Source organism: Equus caballus, chromosome 10 (assembly GCF_041296265.1).
Source record: "Equus caballus isolate H_3958 breed thoroughbred chromosome 10, TB-T2T, whole genome shotgun sequence".
NCBI lineage: Eukaryota > Metazoa > Chordata > Mammalia > Perissodactyla > Equidae > Equus > Equus caballus.
In genome coordinates, this window is record NC_091693.1 from 24644238 (window position 1) to 24658439 (window position 14202).

A 14202-nucleotide genomic window follows, 5' to 3' on the forward strand; every position below is an offset into this window, starting at 1 on the left:
GCTTATAAATATCTATGCACCCAACACAGGAGCACCAAGATTCATAAAGCAACTATTAACAGACCTAAAGGAAGATGTTAAAAACAACACAATAATAGTAGGGGACCTCAACACCCCACTCACATCAATGGACAGATCATCCAGACAGAAAATCAACAAGGAAATAGTGGAGCTGAATGAAAAACTAAAACAATTGGACTTAATAGACATATATAGATCACTCCACCCTGAAGGAGCTGAATACACATTCTTCTCAAGTGCACATGGAACATTCTCTAGGATAGACCATATTTTGGGAAACAAGGCAAGCCTCAACAAATTTTAAAAAAATGAAATAATAACAAGCATCTTCTCAGGTCATAGTGCTATAAGGCTAGAAATTAATTACAAGAAAAAAGCTGAGAAAGGCACAAAGATGTGGAGACTAAACAACACACTACTGAAAAAGCAATGGATCATTGAAGAAATTAAAGAAGAAATAAAAAAATACCTGGAAACAAATGAAAATGATAGCATGCCATACCAACTCATATGGGATACAGCAAAAGCTGTATTAAGAGGAAAATTCATCACAATACATGCACATCTTAACAAACAAGAAAAATCCCAAATAAGCAACCTTAAAGCACACCTAACTGAACTAGAGCAAAAAGAACAAATGAAGCCCAAAGTCAGCAGAAGGAGAGAAATAATAAAAATCAGAGCAGAAATAAATACTATTGAAATGAAAAAGGCAGTAGAAAGGATCAATGAGACAAAGAGCTGGTTTTTTGAGAAGATAAATAAAATTGACAAACCACTAGCCAGCCTTACAAAGAAAAACAGGGAGAAAGCTCAAATAAACAAAATCAGAAATGAGCGAGGAGAAATAACAACAGACTCTGCAGAAATACAACAGATTATAAGAGAATACTACAAAAAACTATATGCCAACAGAATGGATAACCTAGAGGAAATGGATAAATTCCTGGACTCCTACAATCTCCCAAAGCTCACTCAAGAAGAGGCAGACAATTTGAACAGACCAATCACAAGGAAAGAGATTGAAACAGCAATCAAAAACATCCCAAAGAATAAAACCCCAGGACCAGAGGGCTTTCCTGGGGAATTCTACCAAACTTTCAGAGAGGATTTAATACCTATCCTTTGCAAGCTATTCCAAAAAATTAGGGAAGGTGGAACACTTCCTAACACATTCTATGAGGCCAACATCACGCTGATACCAAAACCTGACAAGGACACCACGAAAAAAGAGAACTACAGGCCAATATCACTGATGAACATAGATGCAAAAATTCTAAACAAAATTTTGGCAACCAGAATTCAGCAATTCATCAAAAGAATCATACATCAGGATCAGGTGGGATTCATACCAGGGACACAGGGATGGTTCAACATCCGCAAATCAATCAACGTGATACACCACATCAACAAACTGAGGAATAAAAACCACATGATCATCTCAATAGATGCAGAGAAGGCATTTGACAAGATCCAACAGCCATTTATGATAAAAACTCTGAACAAAATGGGCATAGAAGGAAACTACCTCAACATAATAAAGACCATATACGACAAACCCATAGCCAACATCATACTCAATGGGCAAAAACTGAACCCCATCCCCCTGAAAACAGGAACGAGACAAGGATGCCCTCTATCACCACTCTTATTTAACATAGTACTGGAGGTCCTGGCCAGAGCAATCAGGCAAGAAAAAGGAATAAAAGGAATCCAAATAGGGAAGGAAGAAGTGAAACTCTCGCTGTTTGCAGACGACATGATCTTATATATAGAAAACCCCAAAGAATCCATCGGAAAACTGTTAGAAGTAATCAACAACTACAGCAAAGTTGCAGGGTATAAAATCAATTTGCATAAATCAGTAGCATTTCTATACTCCAGTAATGAACCAACAGAAAAAGAACTCAAGAATACAATCCCATTCACAATCGCAACAAAAAGAATAAAATACCTTGGGGTAAATTTAACTAAGGAAGTGAAGGATCTATATAATGAAAATTACAAGGCCTTTCTGAGAGAATTGGATGACGACATAAGGAGATGGAAAGACATTCCATGTACATGGATGGGAAGAATAAACATAGTTAAAATGTCCGTTCTACCTAAAGCAATCTACAGATTCAACGTCATCCCAATCAGAATCCCAATGACATTCTTTACAGAATTAGAACAAAGAATCCTAAAATTCATATGGGGCAACAAAAGACCCCAAATTGCTAAAGCAATCCTGAGAAAAAAGAACAAAACGGGAGGCATCACAATCCCTGACTTCAAAACATACTACAAAGCTACAGTAATCAAAACAGCATGGTACTGGTACGAAAACAGGTGCACAGATCAATGGAACAAAATTGAAAGCCCAGAAATAAAACCACACATCTATGGACAGCTTATCTTTGACAAAGGAGCTGAGGGCATACAATGGAGAAAAGAAAGTCTTTTCAACAAATGGTGCTGGGAAAACTGGAAAGCCACATGTAAAAGAAGGAAAATTGACCATTCTTTTTCACCATTCACCAAAATAAACTCAAAATGGATTAAAGACCTAAAGGTGAGACCTGAAACCATAAGCCTTCTGGAAGAAAACGTAGGCAGTCCACTCTTTGACATCAGTATTAAAAGGATCTTTTCGGACACCATGCCTTCTCAGAGAAGGGAAACAATAGAAAGAATAAACAAATGGGACTTCATCAGACTAAAGAGCTTTTTCAAGGCAAATGAAAACAGGATTGAAACAAAAAAACAACCCACTAACTGGGAAAAAATATTTGCAAGTCATATATCTGACAAAGGCTTAATATCCTTAATATATAAAGAACTCTTGCAACTCAATCACAAAACATCAAACAACCCAATCAAAAAATGGGCTGGAGACATGAACAGACATTTCTCCAAAGAAGATATACTGATGGCCAATAGGCACATGAAAAGATGCTCATCATCGCTGATCATCAGGGAAATGCAAATCAAAACTACACTAAGATATCACCTTACACCCGTTAGAATGACAAAAATATCTAAAACTAATAGCAACAAATGTTGGAGAGGTTGTGGAGAAAAAGGAACCCTCATACACTGCTGGTGGGAATGCAAACTGGTGCAGCCACTATGGAAAACAGTATGGAGATTCCTCAAAAAACTAAAAATAGAACTACCATACGATCCAGCCATCCCACTACTGGGTATTTATCCAAAGAGCCTGAAGTCAGCAATCCCAAAAGTCCTGTGCACCCCTATGTTTATTGCAGCACTGTTTACAATAGCCAAGACGTGGAAGCAACCTAAGTGCCCATCAACAGACGAATGGATAAAGAAGATGTGGTACATATATACAATGGAATACTACTCAGCTGCAAAACAGAACAAAATCATTCCATTTGCAATAACATGGATGGACCTTGAGAGAATTACGTTAAGTGAAATAAGCCAGCAAGAGAAAGATAATCTGTGTATGACTCCACTCATACGAGGAATTTAAAACTATGGACCAAGAACAGTTTAGTGGATACCAGGGGAAAGGTGGGGTGGGGGGTGGGCACAAAGTGTGAAGTGGTGCACCTACAACATGACTGACAAACATTAATGTACAAGTGAAATTTCACAAGATTGTAACCTATCAATAACTCAATAAAAAAAAAAGAAAGAAATGGTAATTATGTGAGGTGATGGAGGTGTTAGCCAAGGCTATAGTGGAAATCATTTTGCAATATATAAATGTATCAAATCAAGATGTTGTACACTTTAAACGTATACAATGTTACACACCAATTATATCTCAATAAAGCTGGAAAAAAGAGTGATGTTTTACAATTAAAATAAGACAATCAATAGAAAGTGTGATTTGAAATATCTGACTTCCCATACTTGAAGAAATAGTAACATTCAGGAGACTATAACCAAATTATCTATCTATCTATCTATCTATCTATCTATCTATCCTATACTCTCTATCCACCCATGAATTACTGATATAGATAAATATAGATATAGGAGGTTCTTTCCTTAGAGATGATGAAACCTCCTGAGAAAATTCCTCTATATGCTGGCATTGAGATAATCCCAGTAGAAGACTACACTGCCTGCTTGATCGGGTACAAGTGTATGTGAAGGAGTTAGGGTACATGAATTCCAGAGAGGACGTGTGGTCCATAACAGGCAAGACCACATGGCTTTTGACTGATGGTCCAGTGAAGAAAAATCTCTGTCTATATAGCACTCATCTTATATTCTATCCCAGGCCCTTCCATTCAGATGTGGGGTCTGGTCCAATGAAGGATTTAAGCCCCATCAGACATTGGTTGAAGAAAACACTCACTTCTAATATGAAACATAAACAGGAAGAAGGTTGGTCTCCTCTTGGATCCAATCCAAGAGCTACCCGGAACTAAGTTCTTTGAGAAGAAATCATTTCTTGTGGAGCAATAGATGTAGAAATTCTCTGACTAGGGTCTCTGACCTCATATTTCCTGTAGATCTTACTGTCTTATGAGAATCTGCCATCCTGCTAACGTGCGCCAACAAGAGGCTAACTGGGCTGAGGCTGTATCAGAATCATGACCCCCAGAGATATTACCCTCATCTGTCTTGGTGAGTCCTAATACGCAAGCAGGTTAGAGGGGAAGATGAGGGAATCCCAGAATAGTCAGGGTCCCTCTTAACGCAAGGACTTGGTGATTTTAGTGGTTGCCAAGGAGATTCCAATCTCCTTAATGGAGAGATGGTCTTTGGCTAGATGTCTGTAACTGCCTCTAACCAAGGCCAAGCCAAACTGTGGGGCTCAGTGGTCAAGTTGTCAAGTTGACCTTGTGGGGCTCATCCAACCCATGCCACATTGTCTGGGGATGTAGGATGGTTCCAGAGTTCCTGTAGATGAGAGCCTTAGGGGTTAGAATCTAGAAGATAAAACTAAAAGATGAGCCTCAAAGCTATGTTCACTGTGGAAGAAAAAATGACACCCTGTCTGCTATTACTTAGGGTGATTTCTAGTAGAGATTGGTAACTGGAGGATTGCTTTTTCTTTAATCTCTGTCTGAGCCAGAAGATTCAGGTGGGGGAAGGTAATTGTTCCCCTATATCTCCCAAGCTCCCCTGTACCCTCTTGGCAGCTTGGCAGTAGAAGGGATGAAGGGATAGTCTAAAGCCAAGATGAATTCCAATTATATCCCCCATTCTGATTGTTTCTGCTATGTTCTCCTTGCATAATTTCTATTTCACTTTGATATCTCCAACCCCTTAAAATTCATCATGCTCAGACATAGATTGACTCTTTGCCTCTGTTAGGCTGTCTGTCCACCAAAGACGTGTGTTTTACTGGATGTTGACAACTGCAGGGATGAGGAAGTCGGGAGCCCTCTGTGATTGCCCAAATCCTCCCGTATGTCACGTCTACTTGCTTTCACAACTAATTCTCCTCAGTCTATCCACTTTGCTTCATTTAAAGGGACGCTGCCTTAGTCCAATGCTACTGTACAATCTGTGTATTCTCCCATACTAACTACAGTACAAAGCACTAAGCAATACTAAATTACTTCTGTATATTCTGTCACTCCATCTACTGCCTTGGCCTTCTAATGGGTGCAACCCTATAGCCATTCACCTAAAAACTGTAGCCTGGATTATTTTTGTCTTTAAAATACAAACTTGTTCATCTGCCTCTTAAAACTCCTCAGGAGTCTATCTTCAGATAAACCTAGCTGCTTCTCCAGGTCTCCCAAGTCCTGCCCACAGTGGTTTGTGTCTACTCCTCCAGCACATCTTCCACTCTCCCTCTGAGTGTCTGCTCTGCACCCACACTGACCTTAATTTAGTTTTTCCTTCATTCATTCCATTTTGTTATCTCAGGGCCTTTTCTCACTTCCTGTCTATCTGCAATGCTCCAAACCCACCTATCCACATCAGCTAGGCACTTCCTACTCATCCTCATATATCAGCTGAACCCTTATGTCTGTTATCAGGTCTCTGAGTTCTGTCTTTATACCACAGGCCATATATCATGATCTACAATTACATACTTATGTATTTTTTAATTAGTATGTGACATCTCCCATATCATCATTCCCTTAAAGGTATTAACAAAGTCTGTTCAGGTCAGATTTCTTGAGCTCAGTACTACTGACGTTTGAGACCAGATAATCCTCTGTTTTGGGGGCAGTCCTGTTTATTCTAAGATGTTTAGCAGCATTCCTGGCCTCTACCCACTACTTACGAATAGTACCTCCCACCCCGGTTGTGACAAACAAAAATGTCTCCAGACATTGCCAAATTGTCCCCTGGGAGGCCAAATTGCCCACTGTTGAGAACCACTGGTTTAGGTCATGATAGTAGATAAACAATGCACCTGGGTTAATGGAGGCATCTCTTCACATATCTTGGAACAACAAATGTGTGGGTGTATTGGTGAGTGAATGATACTCAATACAGGGAAATTCTTCAGGGTTTTGTCTTGCTTGACAATAATCCTTGTTAGTATGGCAAACTCCCTTCTTATCCTCATTCACAGAGCTGCTGTTGAGCTCATCACTATCAGGTCTATAATAATAATACACATGACAAGAGGAACCAGGTTTTGAGAGTCCCTTCCCCCGGTATGCTATAATAGAGATTGGCAATTGGAGAATTGCTTTTTCATGGCTCTCTCTCTTACAGTGCTCTGCCTAGGCATGAAAATTCAGGCACAAGAAGGTAAGTGTCTCCCTAAATCTTCCCAGCTCCCCTATACACTATATCTGGGTTAAAACTGAAAGAAGTCTTCAAAATGCAACATTACTTGCTCAAAGCCACTGAGCATGAATGGATTGGCGCCAAGAAGCTAACCAGCACCTTCCTATACCCCAAAACTTTCCCAAATCCCTTTCTGTCCTACATCCCACTCCTAGAGCTATTTAGTTTCTAAGCCCCAGCCTTCTGGCTCTCTCTCACAGAATTAATCATCATATTCATCAGACACTTGTGTTAGTTGTCCCTCACATTGCACTCTCTAACTGCTTCAGGATAGAGAGCTCTCCTCAACTGCAGAGGAAAAAGCACCGAATCTAAGTGAGATATTCCTAGTTTCCAAATCAGGTCTGACCACTCTTCAGTTTGTCGTCTTGAGCAATTGGCGTGGTTTCTCCAAGCTTCAGCACCCTCGCTTTAGAGTGAAAAGCAGGATTGCATAGTGATAAGGATTACCATGGCAACAGAACACCACGCAAGACTAGAGATTGCCAGGGGCTGCGGGAAGGGTAAAATAGGGAGTGACTGCTTGATGCATATGGGGTCTCCTTCGGGGGTATGAAAATGGAACTAGATAGAGACGGTGGTTGCACAACATTGTGAATGTACTAAATGCCACTAAACCATACACTTTAAAAATAGTTAATTTTACGTTATGTGAATTTCACCTCAATAAAAAAAATATATAAAAAGGAAGGAATTCAGTTCCTCAAAGAGTCCTTTGGTTCCTCAAAAGCTAAACATGATCCAGCAATTTCACTCCCACCTATGTAACCAAAGGAATTGAAAGCAGAGACTCAAACACATATTTGTACACCAATTTTCATAGAAACATTATTCACAAAAGCCAAAAGGTGGCAACAACCCAAATATCCATTGACATGAATGGATAAACAAAATGTGGTCTACACATACAATGTAATATTATTTGGCCACAAAAAGGAAGGGCATTCTGACGCATGCTACAACATGTATGAATTTTGAGGACATCATGCTAAGTGAAATATGCCAGACAGAGAAAGACAAATATTGTATTATTCCACTGATATGAGGTACCTAGAATAGGCAAATTCATAGAGACAGAAAGTAGATTAGAGGTTACCAGGGACTGAGGAAAAAGAGAATAGGCAGTTATTGCTTAATGGTTAAAGAGTTTTTGTTTGGAGTCATGAAAAATTCTGAAAATAGCTGGTGGTGATAATTGCACAATATGGCAAATGTAATTAATGCCACTGAGCTGTACCCTTGAAAAATTATTAAAATGGTAAATTTTATGTTTGTATAACACATTTTATTTTACCACCATTAGTAAATACCAAAAAAGCTGTTTAAAAAAGAAAGGAATTATAGGTTCTTCGCAATTTAATTTATTTGCGTTCTCCCTCACAGTGAAGGAAAGAAGTAGTTTCCCCATGGCAGGCCTTCTGAGTCTGGGCTCTATTTTCTTCCAGAGGATTCTCCCATTCCTATCATATCTGCTGTACCCAGTTCTGTGATTCCCTTGAATGAGTCTGTGAAGATCCTGTGCCAGGGAACTCCTCAGTCTTTCCTGTACCAACTGGAGATCCTGGGAAACTCCACAAACAAGATGGTGGAGGAAAAATATGGATTTCAGAAGGAGGCTGAATTCATCATTAACCACATGGATACAAAGACTGCAGGGCGCTATCAGTGCCGATACAGGAAAGCATACAGATGGTCAAAGTATAGTGAAGCCCTGCAGCTGGTGGTGACAGGTGAGGGGGCCTTCAGGGTCTTTTTCTTTCTTGTTTTTTTCATTGATAACATTTTTAGAGCGGTTTCAGATTTACAGGGAAATTGAGAAGATATGACAGAGAGGTCCCATATACCCGGCACCCAGTTTTCTCTATCATTAACATCTTCTACTAGTAGGGTACATTCCTTACCATTAATGAACCAATATTGATACAGTATTATGAGCCAAAGTCCATAGTTTGTTTACATGTCCTTAGTTTTTATCTAATGTCTTTCATCTATTCCAGGATCCTATCCCACATTGCATTTAGTTGTCATGCCTCTTTAGTCTACTCTTGGCCATGGAAGTTTCTCAGACTTTCCTTGTCTTTGACAAGCCTGGCAGTTTTAAGGGGCACTGGTCAGGTGTTTTGTAGAATGTCCCACTGTTGGAAGTTTCCTGACGTTTTACTCATGATAAGACAGGGGTTATGGATTATCGTGAGGAAGAACATAGAGGCAGAGTGCCATTTTTGTGGCCTCATATCAAGGGTACATACTCTACAAAAGAATATGGCTGTTGATGTTGACCCTGAGGCCCTGGCTGAGATAGTGTGTGTCAGGTTTCTCCACTGTAAAGTTACTCTTCCTCCTACCTACCGTTTCTTTGTGAAAGGAAATCACTATATGCAGCCTGTACCTAAGGAGTGAGGAGTTGTGCTTCTGCTGCATGAATCCAGCCCTCGGCTTTAAGCTCTGTCCTCAGGGTGACCCACACTCTGTGTTTCTAAAAAGGGGCACCCCAGATTTCCAGGTTCTTCTACCTACTGACATTCTTCTTATACATTGTCACCTCCTTCAGCCCCTGACATAGCTCCTCAAACTTCTGGATACTATCCCATCTTTTCTCCAACATATGGCTTCTGATATTGTGATTTATAATAAGAAACACATATTTGGTCTTTGTCCCTGTTTCTGGCACAGAGCTCCTAAAACCCTTGGCATTTCCTAAGTGATAAGAGCAATAAAGGTGCCTTGATATTCATAACAAACCTCTTTCAACCACACCTGAGTTTAGATTAATGAGGTGATTTTGGGGAAGCACCTAAAGGTGGGGTCTGGTTGCCACCGGAGGCAATCATGTGATTAGAGGGTTGGAATTTTCAGCCCCAACCCCTGACCTCCCGGGGAGAGAGGCAGGGCTGGAGATTGAGTTCAATCACCAGTGGCCAATGATTTAATCCATCCTGCCTGTGTAATGAGGCCTCTTTAAATACCCAAAAGGATGAGGTTCAGAGAGTGTGTGGGTTGGTGAACACATGGAGGTGCTGGGAGAGTAGGTGACGTGGAAGGAGCACAGAAGCTCCGCACTTTCCCCATAACTCACCTTATGCATCTCTTCCATCTGGCTGTACTTAAGTTATATCCTTGTATAATAAACTGATAATCTAATAAGTAAAATGTTTCCCTGAGTTTGGAAAGCCACTCTAGCAAATTAATTGAACCCAAGGAGGGGGTCATGGGAACCTCTGATTTATAGCTGATCAATCAGAAGCACAGGTGACGTCCTGGACTTGCAATTGGAGTTCTCAAGTGGGGTGGGGGTAAGTTGTGGGACTGAGCCCCTAATCTGTGGGATGTTATACTATCTCAGGGTAGATAGTGTGAGAACAGAGTTGAATTGTGGGACACCCGTCTGGTGTTGCAGAATTGCTTGGTGGTGTGGGAAAAACAATAAAACCCACGCATTGTAATTGGGAACAGCATGGTAGGGATCTTCTGGCTTTAGAGACCAGATCTATCTCTTGAAGATGGCATCTAATCTAAGCCCCATGGGCTGCTTGTTTGCTCAACTCTGTCTGCAATAGCTTGGGACAGAGTATGTGTCCTGTGGTAGGGAAATGGGATATTCCCAGCTGCCATTCTTTTACAGCAGGGAACATCAGCATCTTCCCTTCTCTTAGCACAGAGAAGGGGGAAAAGGGAATAACTGCGAATAGCTTGCTAACAGCTCGCTCTCTTCTGTTTTAGGCTTGTACGACAAACCCTTCCTCTCTACTGACCAGGACTCTAAAGTGATTCCAGGAGAGAATATTTCCCTCCAGTGTGGTTCACCACACACCCCATTTGATAGATTTTCACTGACCACGGAGGGAGGAGCCACCTTGCCACAACACCAAGATGAGGGACACCAAGGAAACTTCACTCTGGGTCCTGTGACCCCTGGCTTCTCAGGGAACTACAGGTGCTATGGTTGGTATAGTGACAACCCTTACGTGTGGTCAGCCCCCAGTGACACCCTGAAGCTTGTGGTCAAAGGTATGTGTATCTCAACCCAGCCAATGACCTTCTCTTTGGGGCTCCAGTTGGCTGTCCAAGGCCTGGGCATCAGGCAGGAGTCTGAAGAGGTGTTCTAAGAAAGAACGATGGGGCAGTAGAGAGTCGCTACTCAGAGGACTGTGAAGAGAGAAGCACTTCTCAATCACACCACATTCGACTTTAACATCCTCTCCTAGAGTTCTCTAGACAGGACCCTTTGAAAACACGTGGTCTTTTGAGAAAGGAAAAATAAGTGCTCAGAATCATGTTAAGGGGCATTGTTGAGACAATAGGTATCTGATACATCCTTAGACTGACTCACTTCTCTTTTTCACATGCTTACTTGCAGCTGGGCATCCTTACACTAACCTGCAATACTGGGATCCACTCTGAGTGACTGGCTAGGAACTTATGGTTCATGGGAGAACTCTTAAAAACTCTATCATAAGCCCCATTTTTATGTTGTTTGCTTACATCACTCTGCTCAGAGGTAGAAGAGTTATAGACAAGAAAAGCAGTGGTGAGGAACTGTGATACCCAGCAACCCTGCCGATGGCTAAGCAGGGTGACCACATTCATCTCTCAGATCCGCCTTGTCTAGTCATTCTACAAGCTAAGCAAATATGACAGTCACAGCTAGAATGGTCTTTTCAAATAATGGTGCATGGACAATCGGGCATCTATGGAGGAGGAGTGAACTTATCAGTCGTTTCCTTTAGAGTAGATAGTCACTGTGTCTTGTTTTAGAAACCGTCTGCTCTTCCAGTGCCAAGACGATTATCTCTTGTGTTATCTTCAGAAACTCAAAATATTTTGCATTTTGCAATTAGGAATTGCAAGCTCATTTGGAGTTGATTTCCGTATTTTAACAGGAAAGAGTTACTAGGAATTCTAAACATTGTAATTTCACAGTACTTTATTACACCTTGAGAGGAACATAGGCCCATGCAGTCCACACAAAAAATTAAGAAATCAAGAAATTTTTTAAAGTTTCAGACAACAGCAACATAGAGTGAAGAGTCACACAATAATGGAGATAATTTTTACCTAAGTTTATCTGAAAATTTCCTCCCACCTACTTCCCAGATACCAACAGTGCTGTACCCTTTGTCATGTATGAGAGAGGAACACAAATTGTTACATGGAGTGAAGAAGGTGTAGAGGAGAGAATTTAGAGTTCTGGATATGTGGGGGGTTTGCTGGTATATGTTTAGACATTCAGTAAGAACGCCGTGTGAGGAGGAAATTAAAAGCAAACAGAACATCCATACAACCACCTCCTTCCCCATTTATAAGGCCTTCTGGGAACCACAGTTCCTCACCATTAGACCTAGGCTTGCAGGCTAAGTGTGGCACTCACAAATGCATGAGCTCATCAAGGAGGGGGTCCAAGTGGGACCACAACTAGAGAAATGAGATCCCTTTTCAGGCCTCTGGGGTTGAAGTTTGAATAGAACATGACCAATGGTTGTTCATCTCCTTTGAATTATGTCTCTAGATACCATGAACCAAGACTACAAGTTGGAGAATTTGATCCGAGTGGGTGTGGCAGGGCTGGTCCTTGTGGCTCTCTTGGCCATACTGGCTGAAAATTGGCACAGCTATAAGCTTCCTCACAAGGAAGACAGGCAAGACTTGCCTGAATGGAGCTATGATAAACAGAAAATGTAAGACAGACCCTCTGGACCAACCAAAAACAGCCTCTGCACCAACCCCCAACAGCCAGCAGGTAGACACCTGGTGCTAAAGGCAGATGAGTAGGATTTTGTGGTGTCTGGAAAAGCTACTTGGAGAACAGAAGGAAGAAAGTGGCACTAACAAGCTTGGATCCATTCTCAAGCCAATCAAATAGCATTTTCTTATAGGGATCTGGGATATTTGCACCCCACCTTCCTGGACACTGATAATAAAATTCTCACTATTATCTTGGATTAACTGACTTCCTGTGATAAAAATAATTCAAAGCATTGTCAATTCTCCTTGCTGACTGTTTTTCACCCATCCTCTGTAGAAGTCCTGACCCATAATTTCATTTTGTCTTGAATTCATCAGCAAAGCAGAATACCTTTACGTCTTCCTATGTAGCACCTTAACACTTAGAATTCCATTAATTATTAATACTGTCCACTCAGCATACCACATATTCCATACATATGTTATTCTAGTTTTCCCTACACTAAAATTCTTGCATTAATGCATGCTTTCCCCATTTTTAAGAATATTCTCCTGTTCTTATGAAACTGTAACACATTTCAAACTGTCTCATGCCTCAAGCACAGTAGATAGACTTGTGAAAATAGCCAGAACAAGAGTCTCTTTTGGGTTATCTCAGCACTTTGAGCAACTTAGTCTATTGATTCGTCTTTTTGTAGTATTCATCATGAGGTCTAGACAATGTAAAATATTGGAAATATTTTTTGAAATTATGAATAAATAAGTTGGCGAAGGAAATGTTCCTAATTGGGCCTCATAAAACAATGAAGAGCCATGATTTCAGAGGAGGGCTAACAAGAGACTTTACATCAGATCCAGGATTTGGACCAGAGATGCAATGGGGTTTGACTCCAGGAGAGGGAAAAGAACAGCCTCACGTTATGTGGTTTAGATGATGGCAGGGCCTTGTTTGGAAAAAGGCTTCTGAGAATAAAAACATGCTGCACTCCTAGGAAAAGATGTTATTGTCCTGTAGCCCCGTGACAAGGAGCCACCCAACCAGTTTTTAACTCACCATCAATGACCGCTCACCCCAGTGAAAATGCCTTGGAGATTCAACCAATCAGACTGCTTCTTTGTTCTAAATGTCAGCCAAACAGAAACAAGTTCACTCCACTAAACACACCTGTGAGTGATAACCAATCAAAATAGTCTCCCTTTGGGGCTGGCATGGTGGCATAGCGGTTAAGTTCGTGTGCTCCAGTTGGGCAGCCCTGGGTTAGCAGCATCCGATCCCACTGGACCTAGCACAGCTCGTCAAGCCATGCTGTGGCCACATCCCACATAAAGTAGAGGAAGATTGGCAAAAGATGTTAGCTCAGGGCTAATCTTCCTCACAAAAAAAAAATAGTCTCCTTCAAATAAATATACTTTTACAGATGATGTCAAACCACAGGAGCCCCTGAAAATCCACATTTCCAAAAAAAAAAAAAAAGAAAGAAAGAGAAAAAACCGCATAGGATGTAGAATCATCAGTAGGCTCTGCTCAGAGACACCATGTCTGGCCAGCAGAGCTGTCCTTTACCACAGTAAAAATAAATTTGACTTTGCCTTTTAATTTCAGGCATTGAATAGTGAGTACATTAGCCTTTGATAGTTCATGTATTGGATTGATTTAGGTTAAGTACAAGGTTTGGCTTAGGAGCAAAGAGTATGGGGGCTTATATTCCATGACTTTCTGTTCTATGTTAGGTTTTATGCTGGCAATTTGTTTACAGGAGCATACTGTAACCCTGT

At 40.9% G+C, this 14202-nt stretch overlaps 1 protein-coding gene across 2 annotated transcripts; it reads left to right on the top strand.

Annotated features, from left to right (window-relative positions):
* The first annotated feature begins 4491 nt into the window (after positions 1-4491).
* Positions 4492-12683, top strand: FCAR (Fc alpha receptor). 2 transcript variants are annotated; one of them, NM_001099764.1, is made up of 5 exons: positions 4567-4611; positions 6670-6705; positions 8190-8474; positions 10465-10752; positions 12251-12683. In NM_001099764.1, the coding sequence occupies exons 1-5, from the start codon at positions 4578-4580 to the stop codon at positions 12421-12423; spliced, it is 816 nt and encodes a 271-aa protein (NP_001093234.1). In that variant the 5' UTR covers positions 4567-4577; the 3' UTR covers positions 12424-12683. The 2 variants fall into 2 exon arrangements, with proteins under 2 accessions (XP_070078824.1, NP_001093234.1); XM_070222723.1 differs by lacking the exon at positions 6670-6705 and having other exon boundaries at positions 4492-4611.
* The last annotated feature ends 1519 nt before the right edge of the window (positions 12684-14202 follow it).